The 25,805-nt window shown below is 35.5% G+C and overlaps 2 protein-coding genes across 35 annotated transcripts in view; one reads left to right on the plus strand and one right to left on the minus strand.

The window, feature by feature from the left end:
* The window catches only part of MARCHF1 (membrane associated ring-CH-type finger 1), an 830,557-nt gene that overhangs the window by 153,606 nt on the left and 651,146 nt on the right, over positions 1–25,805 (minus strand). For 21 of the 30 annotated variants that reach the window (XM_074040707.1, XM_074040716.1, XM_074040720.1 and 18 more), the window contains one exon: positions 12,686–12,736. In XM_074040707.1, coding sequence (XP_073896808.1) covers positions 12,686–12,736 — 51 coding nt within the window. Of the gene's footprint in view, positions 1–12,154; positions 12,186–12,685; positions 12,737–25,805 lie in introns of all 30 variants that reach the window. The other 9 variants (XM_074040714.1, XM_074040723.1, XM_074040708.1 and 6 more) reach the window with 1 other exon arrangement.
* LOC123573455 (putative uncharacterized protein CCDC28A-AS1) overlaps positions 1–25,805 on the plus strand; it is a 59,566-nt gene that overhangs the window by 3,118 nt on the left and 30,643 nt on the right. Inside the window, exons 2-4 of one of the 5 annotated variants that reach the window (XR_006698030.2) lie at positions 7,220–7,326; positions 10,722–10,790; positions 15,501–17,584. Coding sequence is in view for 3 of the 5 variants with exons in the window: in XM_065545661.1 (XP_065401733.1) it covers positions 7,276–7,321; positions 10,722–10,790 (115 nt within the window). In the remaining 2 variants the exon portion in view is untranslated. Of the gene's footprint in view, positions 1–7,219; positions 7,327–10,721; positions 10,791–15,500; positions 17,585–25,805 lie in introns of those variants that run through there. The other 4 variants (XR_006698031.2, XM_074040726.1, XM_074040727.1 and 1 more) reach the window with 4 other exon arrangements.

The raw sequence follows: 25,805 nt of genomic DNA on the forward strand, positions 1-25,805 counted from the left end.
GTGGTGCTATCGTGACTCACTGCAAACTCCACCTCCCTGGTTCAAAGGATTCTCCCACCTCAGCTTCTCAAATAGCTGGGACTACAGGCCCCCGCCACCACGCCTGGCTAATTTTTGTATTTTTAGTAGAGACAGGCTTCACCATGTTGGCCAGGATGGTCAGAAGTCATATTCTTTTAATGTAGCACAAACCAAGTATAAAAGATCTTTGTTGAAAAAATAAATAATTTATTAAAGATTGGTTTTCTCACTCATAGGTGGGAATTGAACAATGAGAACACTTGGACACAGGAAGGGGAACATCACACACTGGGGCCTGTTGTGGGGTCAGGGGAGGGGGGAGGAATAGCATTAGGAGATATACCTAATGTAAATGAAGAGTTAATGGGTGCAGCACACCAACATGCCACATGTATACATATGTAACAAACCTGCATGTTGTGCACATGTACCCTAGAACTTAAAGTAAAATAATAATAAAAAAGAAAGCCTCCAATAGTTATTTCCTATTAGTGTAACTGAAGGATTTTTCTTCTATAACTTCCAAACTGTATAGAATAAATATGTATTGATTTTATAATTTAATAAAGTTTTTATAAGAATGGAAAAAAATAAAGATTGGTTAATTTTTTTCTGGTAGATTAAAGACCTGTGATGAACCAAAAAGTAATTAATTCCTATATTTTCATTTTCTAAAAGTAAAACTAAAGAGCCATTCAGTCTGTGAATTTCAATCTGCTGTGAGGAAGTTACCTTTACAGGTTTTAGGTAGAGTGAATACAGAGTTCTCCTAGTTCCTCCTCTCTCTGGTGAGAGGAGGAAGGATGCATTCTGATAACTTTCCCTTTCTTATTTCAGTAGAAAGACACTAAGGGAAACAATGCACATGGTTATTGAATTCCAATTGGTCTATTTATCTGTATTTATTTGTCACTATTTCTTCATATAGCTTTGGTTGTAAATTTTAATTAAATGAGAATTGAATGAGGGAATATATGATGTGACTCTGCAGTAATTAGTGCAATAGAGATTTGACAATTATCCAGTTAATCTGATCAACAAAGACAGCCCAATTGGGTAGTTAATGTCTCAAAGTGGATTTATTTGGCCTAGTCAATCCAAATAGACTATGCACATTAATTATATTAACAACACAGCTGCCAACATTATCCTCACTGTAGGACACATGGAAACAGCTCAAAAATGGGGGGTGATAAACCACACACAAAATAAATATTGGATGATAGTGAGAGCCTCCAAAAGAAGCAAAAAAGCAGGACTCAATTGTAACAACAAAGAAAAAAAAAGCTGAAGTTATAAAAAATTAAAATTGATCATTAGTACTTAATAATATAAGAAATAAAATGAGATAAGAAGAAGAGATGGTATAATCCTATGAAGACCATATCAACATCTCATCTTTGGTTTAAATGGATTAAAGATGATTTTAAAAACCTTACTTCTTCACTTTTAACAACTCAAACATGCATCTTTAATTTACTTGAGGTATTTGAATTAAAATATGTCCAAGCCTTTGACTGATCAATCTTTGTTGATGATAGATCTAAATGTGGCTTATTGTCATAGTTAGAATACCTGCAAAATAAAATTATTTCTTAAAATGATAGGTGAAAAACTCAAAGATACAACCTCCAAACTACTATGTTAGATAATATGAATTTAAAGAATGTTTGTATAGTTCATCAGCCTCACAGATTTTTTTTTTTTTAAGATACACCAATTTGGCCTCAGAACAACTTTTCTTGAACGGAGTTTTTAATTCAGAAAATCCAGAAGGAGAAAGTAATGATTGCTAAAAGTATCAGTAGATAGCATTCATTCCTCTCTGAGTACTGTCTCCTATTCCACCTCCCAAAATCCTAGAAAACTATTAATGATGGATAGATAGACTTTGAATGTATGCTCTTATTTCATCAGAGATTCATTATACTGAATTATTGAATATCTGCAAAAATTAGAAATAAATGAAATGGAATCAGTCTCATTTAAAATAAATTCCTTCCGTTGGAAAAGCAACTGCAATAGCAAAGTTGTTTCAGTTTCTGCTTGGGATAATGGCAAGGAATGAGTTCCAGTGGCAAGGAATGAGTTCCATCCCTAGCACCACAAAACCATGTTATTCAATACTTTTGAGTTATTATGAAATCCAAATACTGACCCACATTAGCTTTATTGCTGGTCTGGAAAAACAACTTCCAACATTACCACAATACTACAGTCACAACAATTAGAAATGTTTCTTTAATTCTCTGGGGACCATTTATGGTCAATAGTTTTTAATCTTCAGTATTTCTTGTTAAGAAAAAAATTACCTTAATTCAAGCAAAGCTGAATGTCAAGTATTAGGATGTAAGAACTTGAAAGCATCATCACATATTGTCCAGATTTGGGTTATTTTTCTAGCTGTATTGAAAATATTTAGGCACCATTCACTTCTTCCTAGAGAAAAGTTTAACATATTTTTTAGAGAAGTAGTGTCTGTCTGATAGAACTTTCTGTGATGATAGAAATACTCTATAGCTATATCGTCCAATACGGAAATCACTAAACACTTCTAGCTACTGAACTGTTGAAATGTGGCCAGCACAATTGAAGAACTGATTTTTTAAATTTCATATAATTACAACTAGTTTGAATTTAAATACCCACCTGTGGCTAATGGCTACCATACTAGATAGTGCAGTTCTACAGTCAATAACTAACTACTTGTTACTGTAAATTCACCTGCATGGAATTTTTTTTTTTTTTGCCATCCATCTCCTAAGGCAAATCCTTTTTCATCTTGACCTTCGGGGAGCAGACTCTTGGAGAAAGACTTGTCCCATCATGTACGGGATGAGTAAGAATTATTCACATCATCTGGCATGTTTAAAAGACATGAGATCCTAAATTCATGTCATAAGTCTACTAGTTTATATTATAGTAAAAAAGGAAATTACAAAACATATTAAAGTGCCCTATGGAAGAGTTTAAGTTAAATTAAAATGGTCCATTTTATATGTCGAGATTGCCCCTGCCAGTGTTTCTTACTATCTTGGCTCTAAGCTCCTGCTCTGCCTGTCCTCACCCAGTATGTGGTTGGCATGACCCCTTTACTGAGGTTTTTGGGAGGCTGTCCTTGGCTGGGGATTGTGTCAAGAGATCTGAGCTGTCTACACTCCTGGTGATAGGCCAGAGTTCTTCAGCTAAGAAGACACAGAGCATGAAGACTACATGCCAACAGAAATCCCGTGTCCCACTGTGTTTGATTTGTGAGCCAAACTGCAGCCTCGTTTCTGAATTTCAACTCCACAAGTGTAGTTTTTCAACAAAAAGTATTTTCAATTAAAATTGCTTTGACCTTGGACTTCCCTCAAAAAAGAGTCTTCCTCTTGTTAAGAGATGTTTACAGTGTCAATAGAATGCAAACTTATTAAACATTCAAAGAAGTCTATATTTGTCTGTTACAGTGCTGGAGGAGATAAAATGTTATTGATCCTAGCTTCTTCGTGGACATTCTGTTCAGGGCTTTAGTCACTGACAATAATTAAAGGTGGAGTGAAAAGAAGTCCTTAGAAACCGTGAAGCCAAATGTCGTTGTTTGAGAGATGGAGCCCTTCCTCACCAGCCATCCAAACATTGTTCACACAAAAGTACGTTAAAAAGTGGTTCCCATTCTTCCAGTTACTACTGAAAGGTTGAAGAAGCTGAATGTGGACTAATGCTGAAAGAAACCAGCAAATAAATAAAGATTACACAATGTAAGGACCATCTTACTGAAGAAAAAAGGAGGGAATATATTTCATACCCTCCTGTCCCTATCACGGCCAGAATACAACAGGAAGCCTTAAACATAATTTAACAGGCTAACCAAAGCTAGCTAGGATGGTAACAGATTGCTTAACTTGCTAGGCTCCTATCATAAGAAGCTTGAAACGCCAGGCAGCAATCAAAGCTTTAGGTTTATTGGACTCTTATTTTGTTCTCATTTGGGAGTGTTACATCTCCTTCTGTGAACCAGAAGTTATAAACCTGCAGAGCCCAAAGTGCTGGCTGTGGGAAGCGCAGATTCCCCAGGGGGACCACTGGGAGTGGTGATAAGCAGGGTAGCTTTTACCTGTTAGTTCTTGGGCCCAAGTATTATAGGTATATAAGGCAAAGCATCAATTTATGGCTGTGGATTCAAAAAATATGCTGCATCCTGAGGGATTTAGCTCCATTTTCCCAGGGTATCTTTTACAAGCTGAGGCCTCTCAAGCATCTTCAAAAGGCTATAGAATTGTTGTGTCAGGCTGGCAGCATCTGGCTGGCAGGGTATGTGCTAATCCCAGTAAATGCCATGATCATATATTCACTGCCACACCAGGTTTTGCTATAAAGTGAATCCCTGGGTTAGAGACCATGTTAGGCAGAATCCTGTCCCATGTTAGTAGATCAGATACTGAGACCTCAGATATTGGTGCTGGATGTGACAGCATGAGAAAATCTGCCACATAATGGTGACAGGAGAAACACATATGTCCCTCAAGAGATATACTAGGACATCTCTTTCCCTCGCACTAGTGTGGCTGTGAATGGATAAACATAGCAATTATGGCCCGAGAAGGGAATGGCAGCCAGGGACTCAGATTTCTCAGGTAAGCTACTTAGAGCAGCGTAAGTGCTGGAAAAGGTGAAAGTAATCTAAAATGAATGGGCGAAGACAATGGTGAGTATCAGGTATGACCTGTGAACCAAATGCAACAATGAGGGCTGTGTTTCATTCCACTTAACCTCTTTTTATACGCTTCCTACAAACTGTAACTAACCAAAATCCTAGAGAAGCTATGTTGAGGTGAAACAATGTGATACTTAAGTGGATCTCAGTGGTCCAAGCAGTCATCAATGGTGGAGGTTTTTCCCCAAGCAGATGTTTACTACTGGCCAGTGTCCCCATTACCCAGCTGCTGTGTGGCTGATGATCATAGCTGCCCCCTTCTCTGTAGAATCACCTTTGGCCTAACAGGAACTTTCTCAGCCAGAAGTCTGCACACTCTCCCACACCAATAGGCCAATAGTTGCTTGACAGAGATGGGGAGACTGACTGCTTTTCCTCAAGAGAGGGTTAACACGTGGTGCAATTTGTCTGGCAGAGCTTCCCTACAGGATCAGCTGAGCTTGTGTGTATTGTAACATGTTCATGGACTGGCATGGCCCAAGGATCATTGCTCATAGTCCACAGATCCCATGTTAAGAACTTATGCATTATAAGTTAACAGAACAAAGCAGGCTCTATTCATTCATTCGACATATATTTGTTGAATGTGTCCTACTTATCAGTCACTTTTCTGAGACTGAGGAAGCAGCATTGAATGAAGAAATACTTATTGCCCTCATATAGGTTAAACTAATTAAAAATATATAATACTGCAGATTATGATAAAATTTTTAAAGAAAAATAAGTAGCAAAGGAGATAGGTCCTCACTGATAAAGTGATATTTCAGTAGAAATGTAACAGAAACAAGGAAACCGATCATGGTGCTGTGTGGGGAATGAGCACTCTGGGCAGCAGGAGCATGATGGGCAAATGCCCTGAAAACAAAACCTGTGCTTGAGGAACAACAGGAAATCAGTGTGTCTGGAGATGAGTTATTAAGAGGAAGAGTGAGAAGAAAATTAGCAAGATACCGCAAGGCTGGATTATGGCTCCTTGGCCCATGAAAGAATTTATGTTTTATTTCGAGTAATATAGAAAACCATTAGAGGTTTTGAAAAGCACCAAGATATTACCTAACTGATATTTGGAAAGGATCATTTTGGCTGTTGTATGAAAAATAGACTTAAAAAATATAAGAATGATTGTTTCTGCCATATCACCATTTAGCTTCTCGGTCTGTTCCCCGCAGAAAACTGGTAGGTCAGGCAAATGACAGTAGACCACGGCAAATGTAACCAAGTAGAAGCACTAACTGAAGCTGCTGTGTACTGTATGTAATATCTTTACTACAGCAGAACAACACAGTATCTGGCATGTGGTATGAGGCTATTAATCTACTAATGTGTTATTTTCAATATTTGTCATAAATGTGGATCAAAAGCAGTTTGTATTCATCTGGCATAGACATTAGTATACAATCATGGTCTTGCTCCAGGGATATTTTACAAAACAGATTGGAGGTAGATTCAAATGTCCAGTGGTTGTCAAATATCAGAACAGTCCACTGTATTGACGATATCATCAGGTACAATAAGGTCTAATGAGCAGGAGGGGCCAATACTCTAAATGCTTTGTTAGAATATCTGTATCACAGAGTAGGAAATAAAATGAACATATCTTCAGGAGCTGGACAAATCAGTGAAATTTTTAGAAATTCTGTAGTCTGCTGCATGCTAGTGCATTTCTTCCAGAGTTAAGACCAAATTTTGCATTTTACTTCACTATCAAGAAGGACCCAGAGTGTTTGGTAGAACTTTTTGAATTTTAAACACAGCATAAACCACATTTCGGAATGATGCCCCTTTATTAGATGACTCAGAAAGCTGCAGTTTTGAGTGGGGCCTAGAATGATAGAAGGTTCTGCAGCAATATCAGCTGCAATACAAGCACCCTTGATGCCAGAGCAATAATAAATGGCAATACTACTAGAGGTACCATGATGAATAAAAATGCAATGTGGGCTCTCTGTCAAGCTTTGAATGCACAACTGCAGTGAGAAGCCTAGTGTTCCGGATCAAGGCCATACTATTGCAGCATAGTTCTTTCACCATTTAGAAAGCAGCTCCTGACAAGCTACCCGGCCATAGGAAGACTGAAGGCCTTTCTGTGGACATCAGTTGACCATATGACTGGAACGATCCCTCATGAGCTTAATAACACATGTTATATTGTCCAGTAGGCAGAACGGCAATTTACTGAACAATGGAACTTTCTCTTTATTAGAAAGCAGGGTTCCTACTACTTGGGAAAGCAAAAAATATTTTGAAATTTGGGGGAATCCACTGTTGCATATTTTCATTTACCTACACCCAGGTTTAACTTCAAATAAGTGATTGCAGCAACTACAGAATGATCAGGTTCAAAGGACAGAGATACTTCACCAGCAAGCCACTTAGACTAACAGAAGTGATCATCAAGAATGAAGAATATTTGGAATGAGTCAGAAGAAGGATATGATGAATCACATATAACTTTACAGCTGCAAGCAGTGAGAGCCCATTTGACTAATCAATGTCTTTAAGTTTCTCCTCAGAAACAGTGCCCAATCATCATCTATACGAATCCATGACAGGATGAAATGAGTTCATATGGATCTGGGTGGCTCAAAGGATGGACGATAGCAGGTGCTGTGAGTATTCCACCAAAATCCCTTTGGGTCCCTCTCAGTACACATCTCCTTTGACTTCTGTGCGCTTTTGTTTCTAAAGTCCTACTACTGCAATTCTCTTTGGAAAACTGCCCTTTGGCTTCTTGGACAGTTTACCTGCATGTAAAGAGAATCAAAGTGACTGGGAGTTTTTCTCACCCTGAATGACCCTGAGCCAGTGAATGACAAACACTGGAGGATGAAAACCTTGCTCCCTTGCCTCAAGAGGGGACAAAGTGAAGTGCATTTTACATTCCAGCATCCCCATGCAGGAGCAGAGAACTTCTGACTTCTTTCTCTTCCCTTGGTTGCCTTTCTTACTCCTTGGATGTCTTCTCCTAGGAATATTCTCATAGTGAGTCATTGCAAAAAATTCTCATCTCAGGATCTGCTGTGAGAAACCTGACCTAAGACAGATTCCTATTATTTATTTTTGTGGGAAATTTGATTACCATTTTGAGTCTGGAATTCATGGCAGAGATTTGAGCTAAAACTATCTACTTGATAGTTGTTGGGCTATTGATTATATATAAAGTTATGAAGCTAAATGAGATCACCCAAGGAGTGAGTGTATATAAATAACATGCCTCAGGACCTAAGAAGGTCTCAGACTTTCTTATCTTCTCCCACCCAGACTTCAATAATTAAACTAAATGGATACCCATTTCCTCAACTTTGGTCTCAGGACAGACCTTAACTCAGGCTCTCTGAAAGTTCTCAAATTAGTCCACCTTATTCCTAGTTATTTCCTAATTATATATCCTACTTTACTTCATCAACCTATTAAACTTACCCTCTAAAGGTATGTAGTCTGAAGGGATAGATGATTTATAGGTCCATTGTGTTAGCAAACCAAAATGGATCTCTCAATAAGTCAGAACATTAAACACCTGTTCAGAGGTGCAAACACTTGGCTCAGGTTTTCAGCTGAAAAGAATTCTCAGTATGTTTTACATATAAGAAACACTTTCACCTTGACCTTGCTGGAAAATACCTTGGGATCTTAAAGACAAATCTGGAAAAATACGGAGAGATGAAGATTAACAGAAGTAAAATTAAAGTATATATTGGATCAGAAGAAAACACCTATTTAAAATGCTGTGAACCATATAATACCTTATTCACAGTACATCATCAAAAAGATTTGTTGAGTAAATTGTACCGACTATCCCATGCATCTTTATTTATTTCAGAATTAACTGGTGTGCACATTTTATAAACTTTACCTTAACAATGTGTAAGACATTTTAAGATAGAGACTAACTGAAGAATTGAAATGACTCTCTGTCATGTAAATGAAGTCTAGTGAATGTAATAGGAAATGATGGAAACTAAGTGAAATATCATTTTGTTAAGGTAGTGGCTTTTGAATATCTTCTCATAAACAGATTAGATTTTGTGAGCTGCTTCCTACACACACCAAAAAGCAAAGGATTTTATTTAAAAGAAAATTCTGTTGACTTGAATTGGAAGTACAAGCCGTTCTTTCCTTTTGACAGTTGGTTTTTGAAAGGTTTTTCTTGTGAGATACATATTATATTGTTGCTAGTTAAATCTAATGATCCTTCACCCTAGAAGAAATAAAAGGCCAGATTTGGCTGACTTTTCTTCTTGAGGAGCCTATTTGTGAGTAATATGTGTGTTAAAAAGCAGTAACAAGCACTCATATGAAAAAGTATTAAAAAATTAAGTGATGGATAAATGAAAGCTGCCTTTTTCACATCCAAAATATTTTGATAATCTCACGTATACTGTATTAAACCTATATAACTTCTCTGTAGCTTTTGGATCAACTGTAACATATCCAAGGCACACCAACCTTACTTGAATTAAAAAAAAAGAGAAAGAAAGAATCATAGGGGTAACTGTCTTATATTTACTAAGACAAACTAGAAATATAAATTAATAAAAAAGTAAATGTTGCAAGGACAATAAAACTCAAAGTATAATTGCTATTGGATAATATATGGTACAAAGATCCAGAGGTAAAAATTTAGGATATATAATGTTTGATGTTCACTAACAATTGCACATTTATTATTTATCCCATGTTTGGAATTTTTTACTTTCACAGTAGCAAGATCATGTTTATAAGACACAATCCTGAATGACAAAAATAATCATGTTCCATTTTATACATACTCACCAAGAAAAGTCTCAAGGACCTTGATGGGTTCTAGATCAGTTTCTCTATTTCAAAGCCAGATAACACTTCAATGACTGGTGTTGAACACCAAGACTCTCATGAACTTCCCTGGTAGGTGACACTTCTTCACATGTGCTGTCAAACTCACTTAGCTTGACAATCTCACACAGATTGAGGTTGTATGACTTCTATGAGTAGACTGAAGATAATGCATTCTATTAAGATTCCATCTCAAAAACCCTTACAAAGTATTTTATATAACTTCCTCCTTATGATCTATGTTTTCTAGCTCCCATGCCTTGGACTTATAACCCTTTAAACAGCCTTCCTTGACAGTTGATCAATTCACACCCATTCTTCAAGTGCCTTTTTACATACCATTCTTCTAAGAAACTTTCTCTGCTGCTACCCTGTCCCAGTTAGATGGAGGTGATGGCTCTCTGAATTCCCATAGCTTCTGTCTCTACTTCTTTTTTAAATAGCGTATTAGGGGTTCCATTCACCAGGCCCAGGCTCAATGACTTTCTGAGAGAACTCAAGACAGAATATATTCATACTTACGATTGTGATTTATTACTGTGAAAGGATACAAGGCAAAATCAGCAAAGGGAAAAGGCACAGGGAGTGATGGAGTGAAGTCCAGAGGAAACCAGGAGCAAGCTTCCAAAAGTCCATCCCAGTGGGGTGTGCTGGGATGTGCTCAATGAATTTGATGACACATGTGAAGAAGTGTTGCCACCAGGGGAGATTGTAAGAGACTCAGTGCTCAAAGTTTTTATTGGAGGCTGAGTGTGTAGGCAACCACATGTACCAAGACTCCAGACTCCCAGAAGGAAGGCATGTGCTTAGGATAGCTATGTTGTTTGCAGTTCAGGCACAGTGAATCATCCTTAACAGGTAGGGTGAAGCACTACTTATGGAATCTAAGTTTCCAGATGTCAGCCAAGGGCTAATCTTGCCGCAGGCTATTCTCAGGATAGGAGTCTCACACCTGTTATGTGAACTCTTCTGTGCACTGTTAGTTACCCAGTTTCACCGTAAGCTCACTGAGGAATGGGAAAGGAATTTTTAAAATTATTACTCCATAATTCCCAGTATAGAACAAGATTTTCGATATGTGACACTCAACAAATATGGATGATGAGAAAGTCTGATTCATTAAAGAACTGCAAGAAATAGGCAGGAAAGGAGACTTAGAAATATAAAAGATAATTTTGCAATTGCATTCTAGATGGAGTCCTCTGTACTCTCTGTGATTTTCCTGTGTCTAAGGACAGTAGATGGCATAAGCAGATAAAAGGTAAGGAAGACACCCATTATGAGTAATACTATTACTGACTTAAGACAATCTATTACTTATTGTTAAATATATGCATGCTTTTTATGGAAATAGGAATATGAATTTTTTCAAGGAAATAACTTCAGATTATTAACATCTTCCTTAATCCTGTGTACTCTGCATTTTGTTATTATTACACCTAGAAAACATTGCATATATTATAGACCATGTTCCAATTTATTGGCCTAAAAAGATATTTATTGAGCACTTGCTTGAAGCCATCACTGATAAAGAAATATTAAGAACCCCATACTAAAAATAGCTAATACACAGGGCAAACACTGTTCTAAGCACCACTGTAAGAGGTAGATACTAATATATATACTCCTTTTACAGATAAACTTATTCGGGATGTTAAATAACCTTCCTAAGAGTGACTCTGCTATCCATCCAATTACTCCATTATACTGACTCTCACACTCTAAAAATGCTCACAGTCTTCAACACAAGTAATTATTTTGACAAAATTAAGGAAAAAATCTTTGCTCCAATGTTAAAGTTTTCCATTCCAATACTTTACAAATTAAAGAACTTCAGTATTTCTAGATTTGGCCACTTCATAATTGATAAATTATGTAGTCAATGAATAGTTTTTCACTTATCAATTTATGAAAAAGTAGTGAGGATTCAACAACATATTTAGCATTGTGACTCATTCTGAACATAAAAGGAAAGTTAAATTGGTTTAAATAGGTAAAGTCATGTGCACTGAAATCTGTTTATCCTACCACTGTTTGATGGTTGAATGTTTGTGGTTCGATTTAAGTGATGTTTAAGAAAAGAGTTTTTCATTTCTCTCCAAATGAGATGCAGTTTTATAATTAATTGTCTCTCACACAGAAGTACAATTAATACATACCAGACCCTGAAGAAGAACTCATAGAAGGGAAACTAGACTCTTGATTTTTCTATTTCTTAAAACATTAAAGACTAAAACATGATAAACAAGCTGGATTAAGTAAAACTCAAAGAGCAGTTTAGAAATGCAGATATAATTTCACCCCTAGATCATGAAAAAGCATTTGGTGTGACAAAGGTGTTGTCAGTACTGTTTACAAGTTTTTTGGTCATTACTTATTCAACATTAGTATTCAAGTTGAGACAGATGACAGAGTGCTTTGGTTCGGGCAAAGCTCTTCATTGTGAAACTAGGGTGATAGATATTTGAAAGGCTTTGTTTTAATTTATAACCACTTCAGAAAACCTCCTCCAGGTGACTGATATTATCATGGCCCCTATGTCATAAAAGAGGCAACTGTGTCTCAGGAAGGTAAAGTGAACATCTCAGGGTCATGTAAGCAGGAAGCGACAGAGCAGTGACTTACAGTCAGATCCTTACTCTCCAGAGTTAGTGCACTTAATCAGCATGGAAAGAAAAGAAAAAGAAAAAGAAAAAGAAAGAAAAGAAAGAAAGAAAAGAAAAGAAAGAAAGGAGGGAAGGAAAGAGAAGGAAGGAAGGAAGGAAGGAAGGAAGGAAGGAAGGAAGGAAAGAAGGAAGGAAGGAAGGAAAGGAGAGAGGGAGGGAGGAAGGAAAGGGAAGGGAAGAGAGGGTAAGGGAAGGGAGGGGAGGGGAGGGAAGGGGAGAGGAAGGGAAGGGAAGGGAAGGGAAGAGAAGGGAAGAAAGAAGCAAATTATCTCTTGCACACAGCATGGTAAAAGAAAAAATAGTCTAACTCATTTTCTTGAGTAAAATCACGTCCTTTTATCATAGTAAAAGCTTAAAATAGTTAAAACCATGAAGAAATCACATTTGTGTTCTGCTCACAGATAACAATTACAGGTTAAACATAAACATTTATGTGAACTCATGAAGTGTAGAAATCAACAAAACAAGAAAATGAGTACATTTCACCTACTTTTGAAATGTTACTTGATCGACTTGCAGATCTCCCTGGGGATTTTTCATTCTGAAAAATAAAATTGGAAACATTAATTAAAAGCAGGTATGGCACTTTCACCATACTGGACCACTGAGAAGAGAAATCACAGCACAGGGAAATTTGTGAATGCTCTCTACATTGTTTTGACTAATACACATACTGATTGCTTACACAGAATGCTTTTTTCTTTTATGAAATCATATTTCTCTAATATAAATTAGTGTACTTTTAAAAATGCTTCAATTAATATCTGAGTATTAATCAGGTTACAAGTATTTGTTTCCAGGAAATAATTATTTCTCCAGAAAAATTTTTGAAATTCTTTGAAACTAAAATTAGACAGTAAAAGTGTAGTCTACTATTTCCCCTTTTGCCCTTGCAACTAGGCACTTCTGAGTAAACTCTGGTTTTCAACATCATTAAATATTTTGTGCTGGGTATATGGTATATACATCCACCTTGTATTCTTCTAAACTGCATTTTATTTATTTTTTGTTATTTTACATCTTTGAAATTAAAACATTTACTTTTTAAAATTTAAGATGCTTCTGGTTATATATTTTCAAATTAAAACTTAAAACTTTTATAAATATTTATATCCTCAGTTCTTTCCTCTGAAAGAATTTTTATTTAGCAGAAAAGAGGCATGAAAAAAGCTTTTGAAGAAATGTTTTTTAAAAGGTCATATAATTTTAAAATAGAAATGAACCTTAAGTAGTTAGGCCCTCCCATTTGAAGTCCAGAGACATTATGTTCCTGAAAATTATATAGCTACTTTTTCTACTGTGCCAATTATGGTGGATAATCAACTGGAAAAAACAGAGTTTATAAGCATTATGCATTTTACATGTAGAAAGAGATCAAAGATCAAAGTACATCTCTACTTCTGTAGGGAAAATGTTAGAAGAATCATTTCTGAATACTAAACGTTTATAAAGGATCTGACATAACATTGTCGTTGAAATAATTTACCAATGTAAGAATTCCATTTCTTTCCTTTTTTTTTTTTTTTTTAAACTTCTGGACTCAGCCCCAAAGTGGGCCTGAGTAAGCAACTGCAATGCAACTTGACATAGGCCATTTTTGAGAACTAAGTTGTTATAACAACCTTTGGGGCCGAAATTGCCCATGATGACTACTTGAGACAGTTTTAGAGACACAGTGATGACAGGATATGGCAGATGTGTTATTGCAGAAAAACAGTGGCTGCATTCACTGCAAACTGTCACTGTGTCATGTGCAGACTTACAAATATTCCAGCTGAACAGTACTTTTTCCTTTACATGCAACATCCATCTCATACAACCACTGATGTCACTGTGAAGCATGTTATTACAGACCGAGATGAGTCACAACGATATGGTTAGTTACACCTCATAACAGCTCCATGCTCCAGCTGGAGATTAATGTGTACGCTACCGCAGACATTTTTCCCTGATTAGCTCCACTGGTGATGGAGAGAGGCACTTTTCTACTGACATCTCAACTCCTCTTCTAGAGACTAAAAAACAAAATCAATCCATCTTTCCTTCTCAGTGAAATTTAGGATTTTGACACATTATTGTGTAGGACAGAGTCACATAATATAATAGGCTTTGGCAGATAGTGGTAGCAGTGGTTATTTTGTTACGTTTTCTATATTTACATGACATTTGAGAACATGATTAAGAACTAGAATTGAAAGGTGCTGCCACAGGAATCATGCAAAATAGGAAATTTAATTTTGCACAGGATTACTTAATTTTTCAAACTAAGTGGGACTTCATGGTGTTTTGAGATAAAACAAGAAAGGCCAGATTCACTTTACAATTGTGTGAGTTCACCACAGAGATATAATAAGAATATTATTTCCACACTCTCTGCCAGCATCCACCAATCTAATGGGGGGAAAGCATCTGACTGATTATTTGATACCTCAAAGGATCTTTTAACTTGAAATGGATTGGCTTTATTTTCTCCCAATATAAGGTCAGGCATTGAAATAAACAAACTTAGGCAAAGGTTAACATTTTTGCCATGGCTACGTTCTCTGTTGTTTCTATACCAGTACATGGGAGAGGAAAGGGCATCAGAAAAGTTAACATGTGGGAGGACAGTGGTGTACACTGTGCTGTGCCGGCAGTGATGTCAACTGAGAGACTGTCTTGCAATGAGACCTCTGGTTATGTGCTAGCTCTGGCAGGAGTATATTGTTTGACATTCCTGGACTTCAATTTCCTTATTGTAAAATGGTGGGATAATATCTTAGAAATCTGTGTAAGGAACAAATGAGTTATAAATGAAAACATTTTACGAGTTGTGAAGGTATGACATTTCCACTATAATTCAGATGTATAAGAAACACTGAATGAGCTTTCTTTAAAAATCATGGTGATCAACATAGGTCACTATACACTTCTTTTTTTTTTTTTTTTTTTTTTTTTTTACATAAATATCTTAGTTTCTATATCTTTCAATTCTGCCTCTGATTCTGGCACATAAAATTTAAAAATTTAAAGTTAAATCATTCTCTGCCCAGGGGGATTAAGAAAGTTGGTTTGCCTTGCTTTTGACGCAAAGCACCAGAAGCACTTCCTCTCTTGGAAAACGTCCAAAGCAATCTGTCCAATTTGCTACTAATTAATTGGGTGGCTTGTCCCATTGCTATTGCAATGTCATAGTCTTCTTTGCAGATTAGTCAATATGGTTGTCATACCTCATTACAATCAGTTTAACTACTTTACCTTAGATTAAATATGAGCTGTCTCAGAATCTCAAAATCTAACATAACTTACTAGCACCCAAATTATAGTGACCTTGTAGGTCAATCAAAGTTGGAAGCAACAAGAGTTCCTAACAAGTCTGCGTGGAATGGACGGGATCATTAAGCAGTAATGTTGGATTTCATCACGTCATTCACAGTATATAGACAGGGAGAGAGACTTCCAGTTTCGTAAGTTTTATTGAAAATATTTTAATATTTTCAAGAAGTTTCTAATCATCGGTTTGCTATGAATATGTCTGATATTAATAGTTCTGTTTTGTGATTATTATTGTTTTTCAAAGTTTATCCTACTAAACATGGTTGGATTCGTTTTACTAGCAAGGAAAAACGATTACCAAATGAGAAAATCATTACCAAGTTTTGTTTTAATGAATTTTTGATGTTATACTCTAAGGAAAGTGACACAGTTCCTTTAAAACGAAGTGGTCTTGGCCGGGCGCGGTGGCTCAGGCCTGTAATCCCAGCACTTTGGGAGGCTGAGGTGGGTGGATCATGAGGTCAGGAGATCGAGATCATCCTAGCTAACACCGTGAAACCTGTCTCTACTAAAAATACAAAAAACTAGCCGGGCGTGGTGGCGGGCGCCTGTAGTCCCAGCTACTCGGGAGGCTGAGGCAGGAGAATGGCGTGAACCCGGGAGGCAGAGCTTGCAGTGAGCTGAGATCGCACCACTGCACTCCAGCCTGGGCAACACAGCAAGACTCTGTCTCAAAAAACAAACAAACAAACAAACACCGAAGTAATCAGTCCTAAGAATACACAACATGACTGGACATGTATGAATCTAGGTATAAATTTTCTGTGTACTATGTCATTGACTGAGGGACATAATGGACATAATAAAGTTTAAAAAAGTTTTTTTTAATGTAACCTGGAAAAAAAAATTTCTGCAGAAAAAAGACACACTAAGACATTCCTACAGGGACCACTAATCTGATATTATTCTGCAATTTTATTTCCCCCTTTTTTTCAGGTTAAAAATCCCAAGTATTTGAAAGGAGAAAATAAGGTAATTTGGAGGGTCATCTGAAAACTTTTAAGTAGACAGTAGAGCAATTTTTGCTAGGGTAATTATAACTTGGAATAGAAGAAAAGTCTTAAACAATGTTGTTTGTAAACGAAAAATAAGCAAGGACATGGGGAAATTGAATACTGCAATAAAATTTGATTAAAAGATATATAAAACATCTCATGCCTATTAAGTGATAAACATTTAATGTCTATGAAACATTTAAAAATTATTTGATCTTAAATAATACTTTAACAAATATTTACAAGTAGAGATTTTACAGAGTATTTTTTTTCAATATTGAGCCAATACAATTAGAAATCCAATTTTGAAAAGTGACTCATAAGTCTTAATCACCTTAAGATACTTTTATATAATACTTGGTCCAAAGGAATGAAAACTGAAATAGAGCCAGAAGCTATAGAATATATAATATTAAAACCTATAGAATGTTGCAAAAGCTGTATCCAGATAAAAGTTTATAAATGTTTTCATTATTAAAGAACACAAGAATGTAATAAAAGAAACATAAAAGCTAAAACTAATTAAATTGATTTAAGTTAGAGAAAGGATAAAAAGATTTTCTTAAAGAAAGTCTTTGAAAATAATTGCAAAATAGATGAACTTCCTATAAGACTTATTAAGGGAAAGAGAGAAAAAAATATGACATGAGAAATGATACATAATCACAGGCACAAAAAACTATATAAAAAGAATGCTACATGTAACATTATTGTAACAAATATGAAAACCTAGATGAAATACATTATATTTCAGTAAAGCAAAAACTCCCAGAATTTGTTCAAGAAAAAGAGAAAAACATAAGGTAGTTAATCAAGGAAATATTCAAAAAGTAAATAAAAGTCTATATGCTTCTAAAATGAATAAGGACGTTCTGATTTTACAACTAAGCTGTATTTTACTTTAAAGAACACATAATTCCAATATTATGTATACTATTATTGTCACAGAAACATAAATTTCCCTAATCCATATTATTAACATGGCATATATGAAACTTCAGATGTGTTAAGATAGTACTCCCTACCCAGCCAAAAAAAAAAAACAGTAGGAAAAAAAAAGCGGCGGGCGGGGGGGGGGGGCGGGGAAGAAAGAAAAAGAAAATTGTGCTCCAATCTCATTTGGAACTACAGATGCAGAAAATCTTTAAAAATAATGTATATTTCAATAGTAGCATATATCTTTGATACATGAGCAGTGTATCACTAAAATTACCAAAGAATAGAATAAATAGAATTTATCTATTTCAGGTTTTAAAAACTCAGGACACCTGTGAACATAATCTATTAGATTAATACATTGAAAGAGACAAACATTATGATTTTATAATTAAATTCTGAAAAGATATTTGACAAACTCTGGCAGTCTTATTCTAACGTAAGCTCTAAGTAAAAAAAGAATTGAAGGAAACCCCTTGTAGTAACAAAGACAATATTCTAAAAAAATACAAAATAGAATTCTAATTGTTAAAATACAGAAACTATAAAAATTGAAGAACATCTGTTAGAGCTTCTTGCTATTATTATTCAACTTGTCTTAGAGTTTTTAGCAAATACAACAAGGAAATGGAAAACTTTGTGGAAAAAGTATTGAAAAAGAAGCAATAAAACAATCCTTTCTTATTAATGACATAATATCTTAGAAATCCCAAGTGTCTCTGGTTAAGAATCAAAACTGCTACAGTTAATTAGACTTTAGTAGAGTAGTTAGATATAGGACAATTATACCATGGCAGTATACTAGGTTTCCTAAAATCCATTGTCTTTTGCTTATGCATTAATGGAATAATAACTGAATATATGCCTTCACAGTGGCATTATATCTCCCAGCCTTCCTTTGGTTGTAGGTTGCCTAAGGTCAAATTCCTTCCAATGAGATGTGACCAGAACTAACAACTGTCAATTTCCTGCCTGTCACATGAATCTCCCATACAATTTCTTACATGCTTTTTTCCTACTGCTCTATGCTGGGATGGACACTATCAGGGCAAGGCAGGAAGCCACATATCAAAGAAGGTAGAGCTGAATTCTTGTGGGTCTTTGAGTGACCATATAATGAAAAGCCTTCTGCCAACTTGGAGTATATACTCTAAACCATCATCAGAGAGAAAAAAATAGTGTATTTCTTGTGAGCCATTACATTTTTGATTTATTTATTATAATACTGTGTCTACCCTAATGGAAACACTATGAAATCAACAGCTTTCTCTTAGCAATAAATATCTAGAAATGTAATAACAAAAACAAAAACTGTAAAACACTTAGGAAAACTTAACAAGGACATGAAATTTTATTCGAAAATATATTCTACAAAATATTACTGAGGAGTATAAATTGTGATCAGAACAAATAAAGTACTATACTTTGATGGGAAGATAATTTTCTAATATATAAACCCACTACAAATTGACATATGAATAGAATGTAGCTACAATTAAATTTCCAATAGAATTTATTTCTTGTTTTCTGGAGAAGAATGGAGATAGATAAAATTACCTTAAAGAAGAATGATCTTAAAGAACATATACATAAAAAAATACCTGAGAAGAGCCAAGAAAATAATGAAAAAAAAGGAGAGCTTCTTATGCTAGGCATTGCAAATATTAAAAGTCACTATCATTAAGTCAATATGGTATTGGCATAGAAATTAAGCAAAAGATCAGTGTAATCAAGAATAGAAAATCCAGAAATATATGTAAGAATCTCACATATAAAAATATTTCTAGTCAGTATTGAGGATAGTTGATATAGTAAATGTTGCTGGACAACTGGCTACCTCTGTGGAAGAAAAAATCAGACCTCTATCACTTAGCATGTATAATCATGGAGTCCTGATGGAACAATGTCTTAAATGTTAAAGATAAAAAACAAAACAAAACAAAAAAAACAACAACTTCGAAATAAGCCTAAATTACGAATTCAATCTTGGGATGGGCAAGATTTACATAGCTAAGACACGAACCGGAAACTATATGTCATTGGTATATTTGATTATCCTCTGTCCAGAAATATACAAAAAATTAAAGTGAGTAAACAATTGCATTAGTAAACCATGAAACACAAATGACTGATAAAGTTTAATTTCTAGAATATGCAGTGGTTTTGTCTATTCACAAAAGAGGCAACAGAAAGGAACCCAATAGAAAAAATAAATGAGCAGAGATAGAAACAGAAATTCACAAAAAAGGAACTACATATTGTCAATAAATGTATGGCAAGATGCTCAAAATCATGAGCAGTCAGAAAAATGTAAATTAAAGTAGCAACAAGACTTCACTTTTTACTCATCACTCTGAAAAAATTTAAGAGTTATAGCTTCTGTTGCTGATGGCAATAGGAAAAATGAATACTCTCAAAAAATGCTAGTAGAAATGTGATTTTCTTCTGCAATATCATTGAAAAAACATCTGGCAACATATATTGAATTAAAAATATTACTTCATGCAATAATTTCACCCTTGGGAATCTCTTTCAGAGACATACAAGCACTAGTACATAAAAATATGTGAATGAGGACACTTAATACAACTGTGTTTTGAACTAAAAAAAGAAAAAAAAAAAAAAGAGAATTCCAGCAATAAAGATGGGACAGTTGTTAATTTAATGTCTCAAAGCTTTAAACCCACCCTTCTAGCTTCTGTTCTGGGCTAGGACTCCACAAACCACTTTTCTGTTGTGTCATGTGACTCTCTTCTAAGCTCTGCTTATTGGGGAGTGGGGGTTAAGGGGGGGTCACAGGGAAACTAGAAGGCTAGAAAACGAAAACAGAATTTGCTCCATGTATTTGATTTCTATAGGCTTCTTGTGTTTGCATCATCCTAGAAATGCTTCTTCACCCTGGGAGTTAGTTGCAATCCCCTCCTGTAGCAGCAGCTGGCAGCTAGATACACAGTTTCTAACACCCCAGAAACAGGCTCATTGCACTCTTTTGAAGACCAGCTGTTGGATTCTTAGAATTCCAAGAGGTTTGAGTTCCAGTTCCATGGGGCCCTCCTCCAAGCTTTTAATAATTTTAATTTCCTTCCCCTGTTCACTCAGACCTAGGGAGGATGGCTGCTTCCTACAATTCCTGCCTTTGCAACGTCTTTGTGTCCTTATTTTTTTTCCTTTCAGTTACCTAGTTAATGATCTTTTACAGCCAGGGAATATATCTTTATACTAAATTATCTGTGTTAAAACAAAAGGCGTCATTTCTCCCTCTTGACTAACAGAATAAACAATGCTCATCAATAAAGAATGGTTAAGTAATTTATAGTAGAGCCAAACATTGAAAATATCATGCAGTCATACAAAATGAATTGGATCTCCGGCATTTGAGAGATTTCCATAAGATAACTTCAAGAGTGGAAAGTAAAATAAGAAGTGATAAAATACGATTCTTTGTAAAACATACCAGGATAGAACTCTATAAGTATATATGCATGCACAGGTTTGTGTTTAGACATGCAGTAGTATATGACTATATAAGCACGGAAAAAGTCATGGAAAGTTATGCAAAAACTATATTAATATAAGTTATTGGGTAGAGAGGTGGGAGGAAGGAAGAGAGTCCAGCAGGAGGGGAATGAAGAAAAGAGAGGAGATGGGGGTCAGGGAATCTTAAAAAGCAAAAGAGAATGTTAAGAGATCTGTGTAAAATTATATATGGGTATGATGTGCATACAGAAATTATAATGCAAATATGAGGTTATATATACCATTGGCAAATGGTAATGTTCATGATATATTGTTAAGGTAATCAAGTTACAGAACAACGTATAGAGGACAATTCCATTTCTTTCAAATAGATTATGTATAGAGAGTAATTCCCTTTCTTTAAAAACAAACAGAACTCCTATATATTTCTACATATTTACAGATGTATGTTTGAGCAGAAATATGTTAATCCAATCTTGGCTATTAACACAGCAATCTATGTACAATGGTTACCTTTAGTCCTTAGCATGGTGGGATTGAAGGGAAGCAGGCAGGCCCATGGGAATAGTCTAGCTTTTTCCTTAAACAACTTTGTGTATAAAGTTTTAGTTGTTTTAGGCCAGGCAAGCTGGCTCATACCTGTAATCCCAGCACTTTGAGAGGCCAAGATGGGAGGATAGCTTGAGCCTAGGAGTTCAAGACCAGCCTGGGCAACATAGTAAGACCTTATTTCTAATTTTAGAAAACAAAAATAAATTAAATTTTAAAAGTTTACTTCTTTTTTATAATCTTTTAAACAATAAAACATCTAATTAAGAAACTCTGAAAAACAAAAATGGCAAAATTAACCTTACTCAACAGAGTATATATCATAAAGGTATATCTATGTGTGTTGTATGTATGTGTATGTAATAAAAAAGAACTGCAAGAAAGAGTTAATGTTTATATTCTACAAGATGATACAGGACCTGGAATATAAAGGCACAAATTATTTATTTAGTCAAGTGGGATCGGTGGAAAAATCACAAGATTTGTAGTTACAACACTTGCATTAGAATTGCAGCTTCATAACCATGTGATAGGAAGAAAATCTCGGGCCTTCTCTACCTCTAACTTGCTGAACTTGCAAAATGAGTATAAAGACCCTTGCATGTTTACCTCATAGAATTTCTGTTGGAGCAAACATGGTAAACTTTGGAAAAGTATATTTCAAATTGTAAAGCACTGTATAAATATAAACTAGGGTTATTACATTTAGATGTGCTAGAAAGATAAGGACAATCGCTTGTAAGTTGCCGCATTTATTATTAAATTTTGCACTACATAGAATTTTCTACAAACACTCCAAATTGTCTTAAAAATGAACATGTCATTCCCTAAATATAAAATTTAATGGGTAAACTTGCTAATCTCTTTATCTAACTTCAGGATCACTATGAAAAGTCTAGCAATTGTGACCAGAAGGCTATTTTAAACACCCCTTAGGACTTTTCCCTAAGTACAAGGCCAATACTTTGAGAAGTGGTAACCATTAAAAGACTATCTTGTAAAAAGAAGACAGATATCACAAAAAGCCATCTGAATTTTGGTACAGATATTAAGCTGGTGCAAAATAATTTCTGTTTTTGCCATTACATTCAATGGCAAAACTGCAATTCCTTTTGCACCAACATAATGTATTATGCACTTACATATTTATTAATCATGAACATGAATACAAGTTGTATTTATAACTGGGCAGCCCAAACAATTGTATTGGCTAGGAAATAATATAAAAACTATCTAAAGAAGAGCTCCCTTTTCTCCCTAAAAAAATATCATTCAAAAGCATGTCCTTGCTCTACACACTTATAAAAGACTCTCTACTGATAAATGAGTTGCCATTCTGAACAAGTTAGTAATTGTAATCCCTAGCAGGAGAACCAAAGACTTTTTTTTTGTAAGTTTGCACACTCTTGTACTGAAAATGTTTCAAATGGACTCTAGTTTGGGTGAAAAGAAAAAGAATATAGTAAAATGATCATTGGCTAAATTGTCAAAGTACCATAGAAAAAGCCTTGAGGAGTGAATTAACACATCTTTGTAGTTATGAAAGGACAGAAAATAGGCACATTCAATGATTTCTAAAATGCAGAAGGTGATGATTTTACTTCAATTGTTTGTGTGAAAGGGTGATTACTTTTTTTAAAGTAATATATAAAGTCAGGTTGGCATAAGCTTTTAGTGTAACACTTGTTGAACCTTTATAAAGGATGGTATATGAGCAGGTTTATTTTTTTCCCAAAATTCTGTTTTATATGACTATGTTCACATGAGACCAAAAAGCTTGCCACACCTCTGGTTGACCAGATGTAATTTACACATGTAATTTACAGAATCCTTCTTTCACAGTAGCCTTCTTACTTAAGATCACCCAAAGTAAAATCTGCCAGTAGTTTTCATTCCGTAAATTTAATTTTCCAAAACAAAATGGAAAGACCCATTGCTTATTAATTGACTGTTCCTTCCTATAAGTGCTTAACATTCCACTGAGTTTTAAGATCTTTATTTTTTCTGTTAGAAATCCCAGTTTCAGTAATAATTAAAGTATCATGTTCATTTGCATTTCAAGTGTTATTTTCACAGGTGTGCTAGATATCTCTTCCACTAGTCCGTGTAGATCCATGTCCCACTGTTCCCCATCCTGCTCTGTGCCCAGGAGGCACACCAGGTTGGATCTCACCAAGACTCCTTTGCTCCTGGCTTTCAGTTTCATTACACCAATAAGAATTAATCCAGAGTCCCGGTAGGAGATTACAGGAATGGAAGAGGGTGAGTTTAGAGTAATTATCCCTTCCTTGAGGGATCACCACAAGCTGACTTTGTCCCACAAATGAAGGTCTCAGTATTTGTCAGGTAGCTTTCTGCAAAAATGCCTCTCTTTCTCTAGGTTCTGGAAAATGCTCCTTCTCCTTGCTTTTTCAAGACTATGGGTGATAATCACCCACTGCTGTTTCCACCCATGGGGTATACAACTTTCCCTTATATTTTCAATATATTTTGCTCATACTCGTTGCAAATTGACTATTAACTCTCCCCAAATTATCCAATTTGGAAATGCCATCTGTTTCTTTCTAGACCTTGATGGATAAAAGTCATCTTCAGTATTGTGTAGTCTTATTGTTATTATTAATTTTTTTTTTTTTTTTTTTTAATTTATTTATTATTATTATACTTTAAGTTGTAGGGTACATGTGCATAACGTGCAGGTTTGTTACATATGTATACTTGTGCCATGTTGCTGTGCTGCACCCATCAACTCGTCATTTACATCAGGTACAACTCCCAATGCAATCCCTCCCCCCTCCCCCCTCCCCATGATAGGCCCCGGTGTCTGATGTTCCCCTTCCTGAGTCCGAGTGATCTCATTGTTCAGTTCCCACCTATGAGTGAGAACATGCGGTGTTTGGTTTTCTGTTCTTGTGATAGTTTGCTAAGAATGATGGATTCCAGCTGCATCCAAGTCCCTACAAAGGACTCAAACTCATCCTTTTTTATGGCTGCATAGTATTCCATGGTGTATATGTGCCACATTTTCTTAATCCAATCTGTCACTGATGGACATTTGGGTTGATTCCAAGTCTTTGCTATTGTGAATAGTGCTGCAATAAACATACGTGTGCATGTGTCTTTATAGCAGCATAATTTGTAATCCTTTGGGTATATACCCAGTAATGGGATGGCTGGGTCATATGGTACATCTAGTTCTAGATCCTTGAGGAATCGCCATACTGTTTTCCATAATGGTTGAACTAGTTTACAATCCCACCAACAGTGTAAAAGTGTTCCTATTTCTCCACATCCTCTCCAGCACCTGTTGTTTCCTGACTTTTTAAAGATTGCCATTCTAACTGGTGTGAGATGGTATCTCATGGTGGTTTTGATTTGCATTTCTCTGATGGCCAGTGATGATGAGCATTTTTTCATGTGTCTGTTGGCTGTATGAATGTCTTCTTTTGAGAAATGTCTGTTCATGTCCTTTGCCCACTTTTTGATGGGGTTGTTTGTTTTTTTCTTGTAAATTTGTTTGAGTTCTTTGTAGGTTCTGGATATTAGCCCTTTGTCAGATGAGTAGATTGCAAAAATTTTCTCCCATTCTGTAGGTTGCCTGTTCACTCTGATGGTAGTGTCTTTTGCTGTGCAGAAGCTCTTTAGTTTAATGAGATCCCATTTGTCAATTTTGGCTTTTGCTGCTGTTGCTTTTGGTGTTTTAGACATGAAATCTTTGCCCATGCCTATGTCCTGAATGGTACTACCTAGGTTTTCCTCTAGGATTTTTATGGTATTAGGTCTAACATTTAAGTCTCTAATCCATCTTGAATTAATTTTCGTATAAGGAGTAAGGAAAGGATCCAGTTTCAGCTTTCTACTTATGGCTAGCCAATTTTCCCAGCACCATTTATTAAATAGGGAATCCTTTCCCCATTTCTTGTTTCTCTCAGGTTTGTCAAAGATCAAATGGCTGTAGATGTGTGGTATTATTTCTGAGGACTCTGTTCTGTTCCATTGGTCTATATCTCTGTTTTGGTACCAGTACCATGCTGTTTTGGTTACTGTAGCCTTGTAGTATAGTTTGAAGTCAGGTAGCGTGATGCCTCCAGCTTTGTTCTTTTGGCTTAGGATTGTCTTGGAGATGCGGGCTCTTTTTTGGTTCCATATGAACTTTAAAGTCATTTTTTCCAATTCTGTGAAGAAACTCATTGGTAGCTTGATGGGGATGGCATTGAATCTATAAATTACCTTGGGCAGTATGGCCATTTTCACAATATTGATTCTTCCTATCCATGAGCATGGTATGTTCTTCCATTTGTTTGTGTCCTCTTTGATTTCACTGAGCAGTGGTTTGTA

Source organism: Macaca fascicularis, chromosome 5 (assembly GCF_037993035.2).
Source record: "Macaca fascicularis isolate 582-1 chromosome 5, T2T-MFA8v1.1".
NCBI classification, from domain to species: domain Eukaryota; kingdom Metazoa; phylum Chordata; class Mammalia; order Primates; family Cercopithecidae; genus Macaca; species Macaca fascicularis.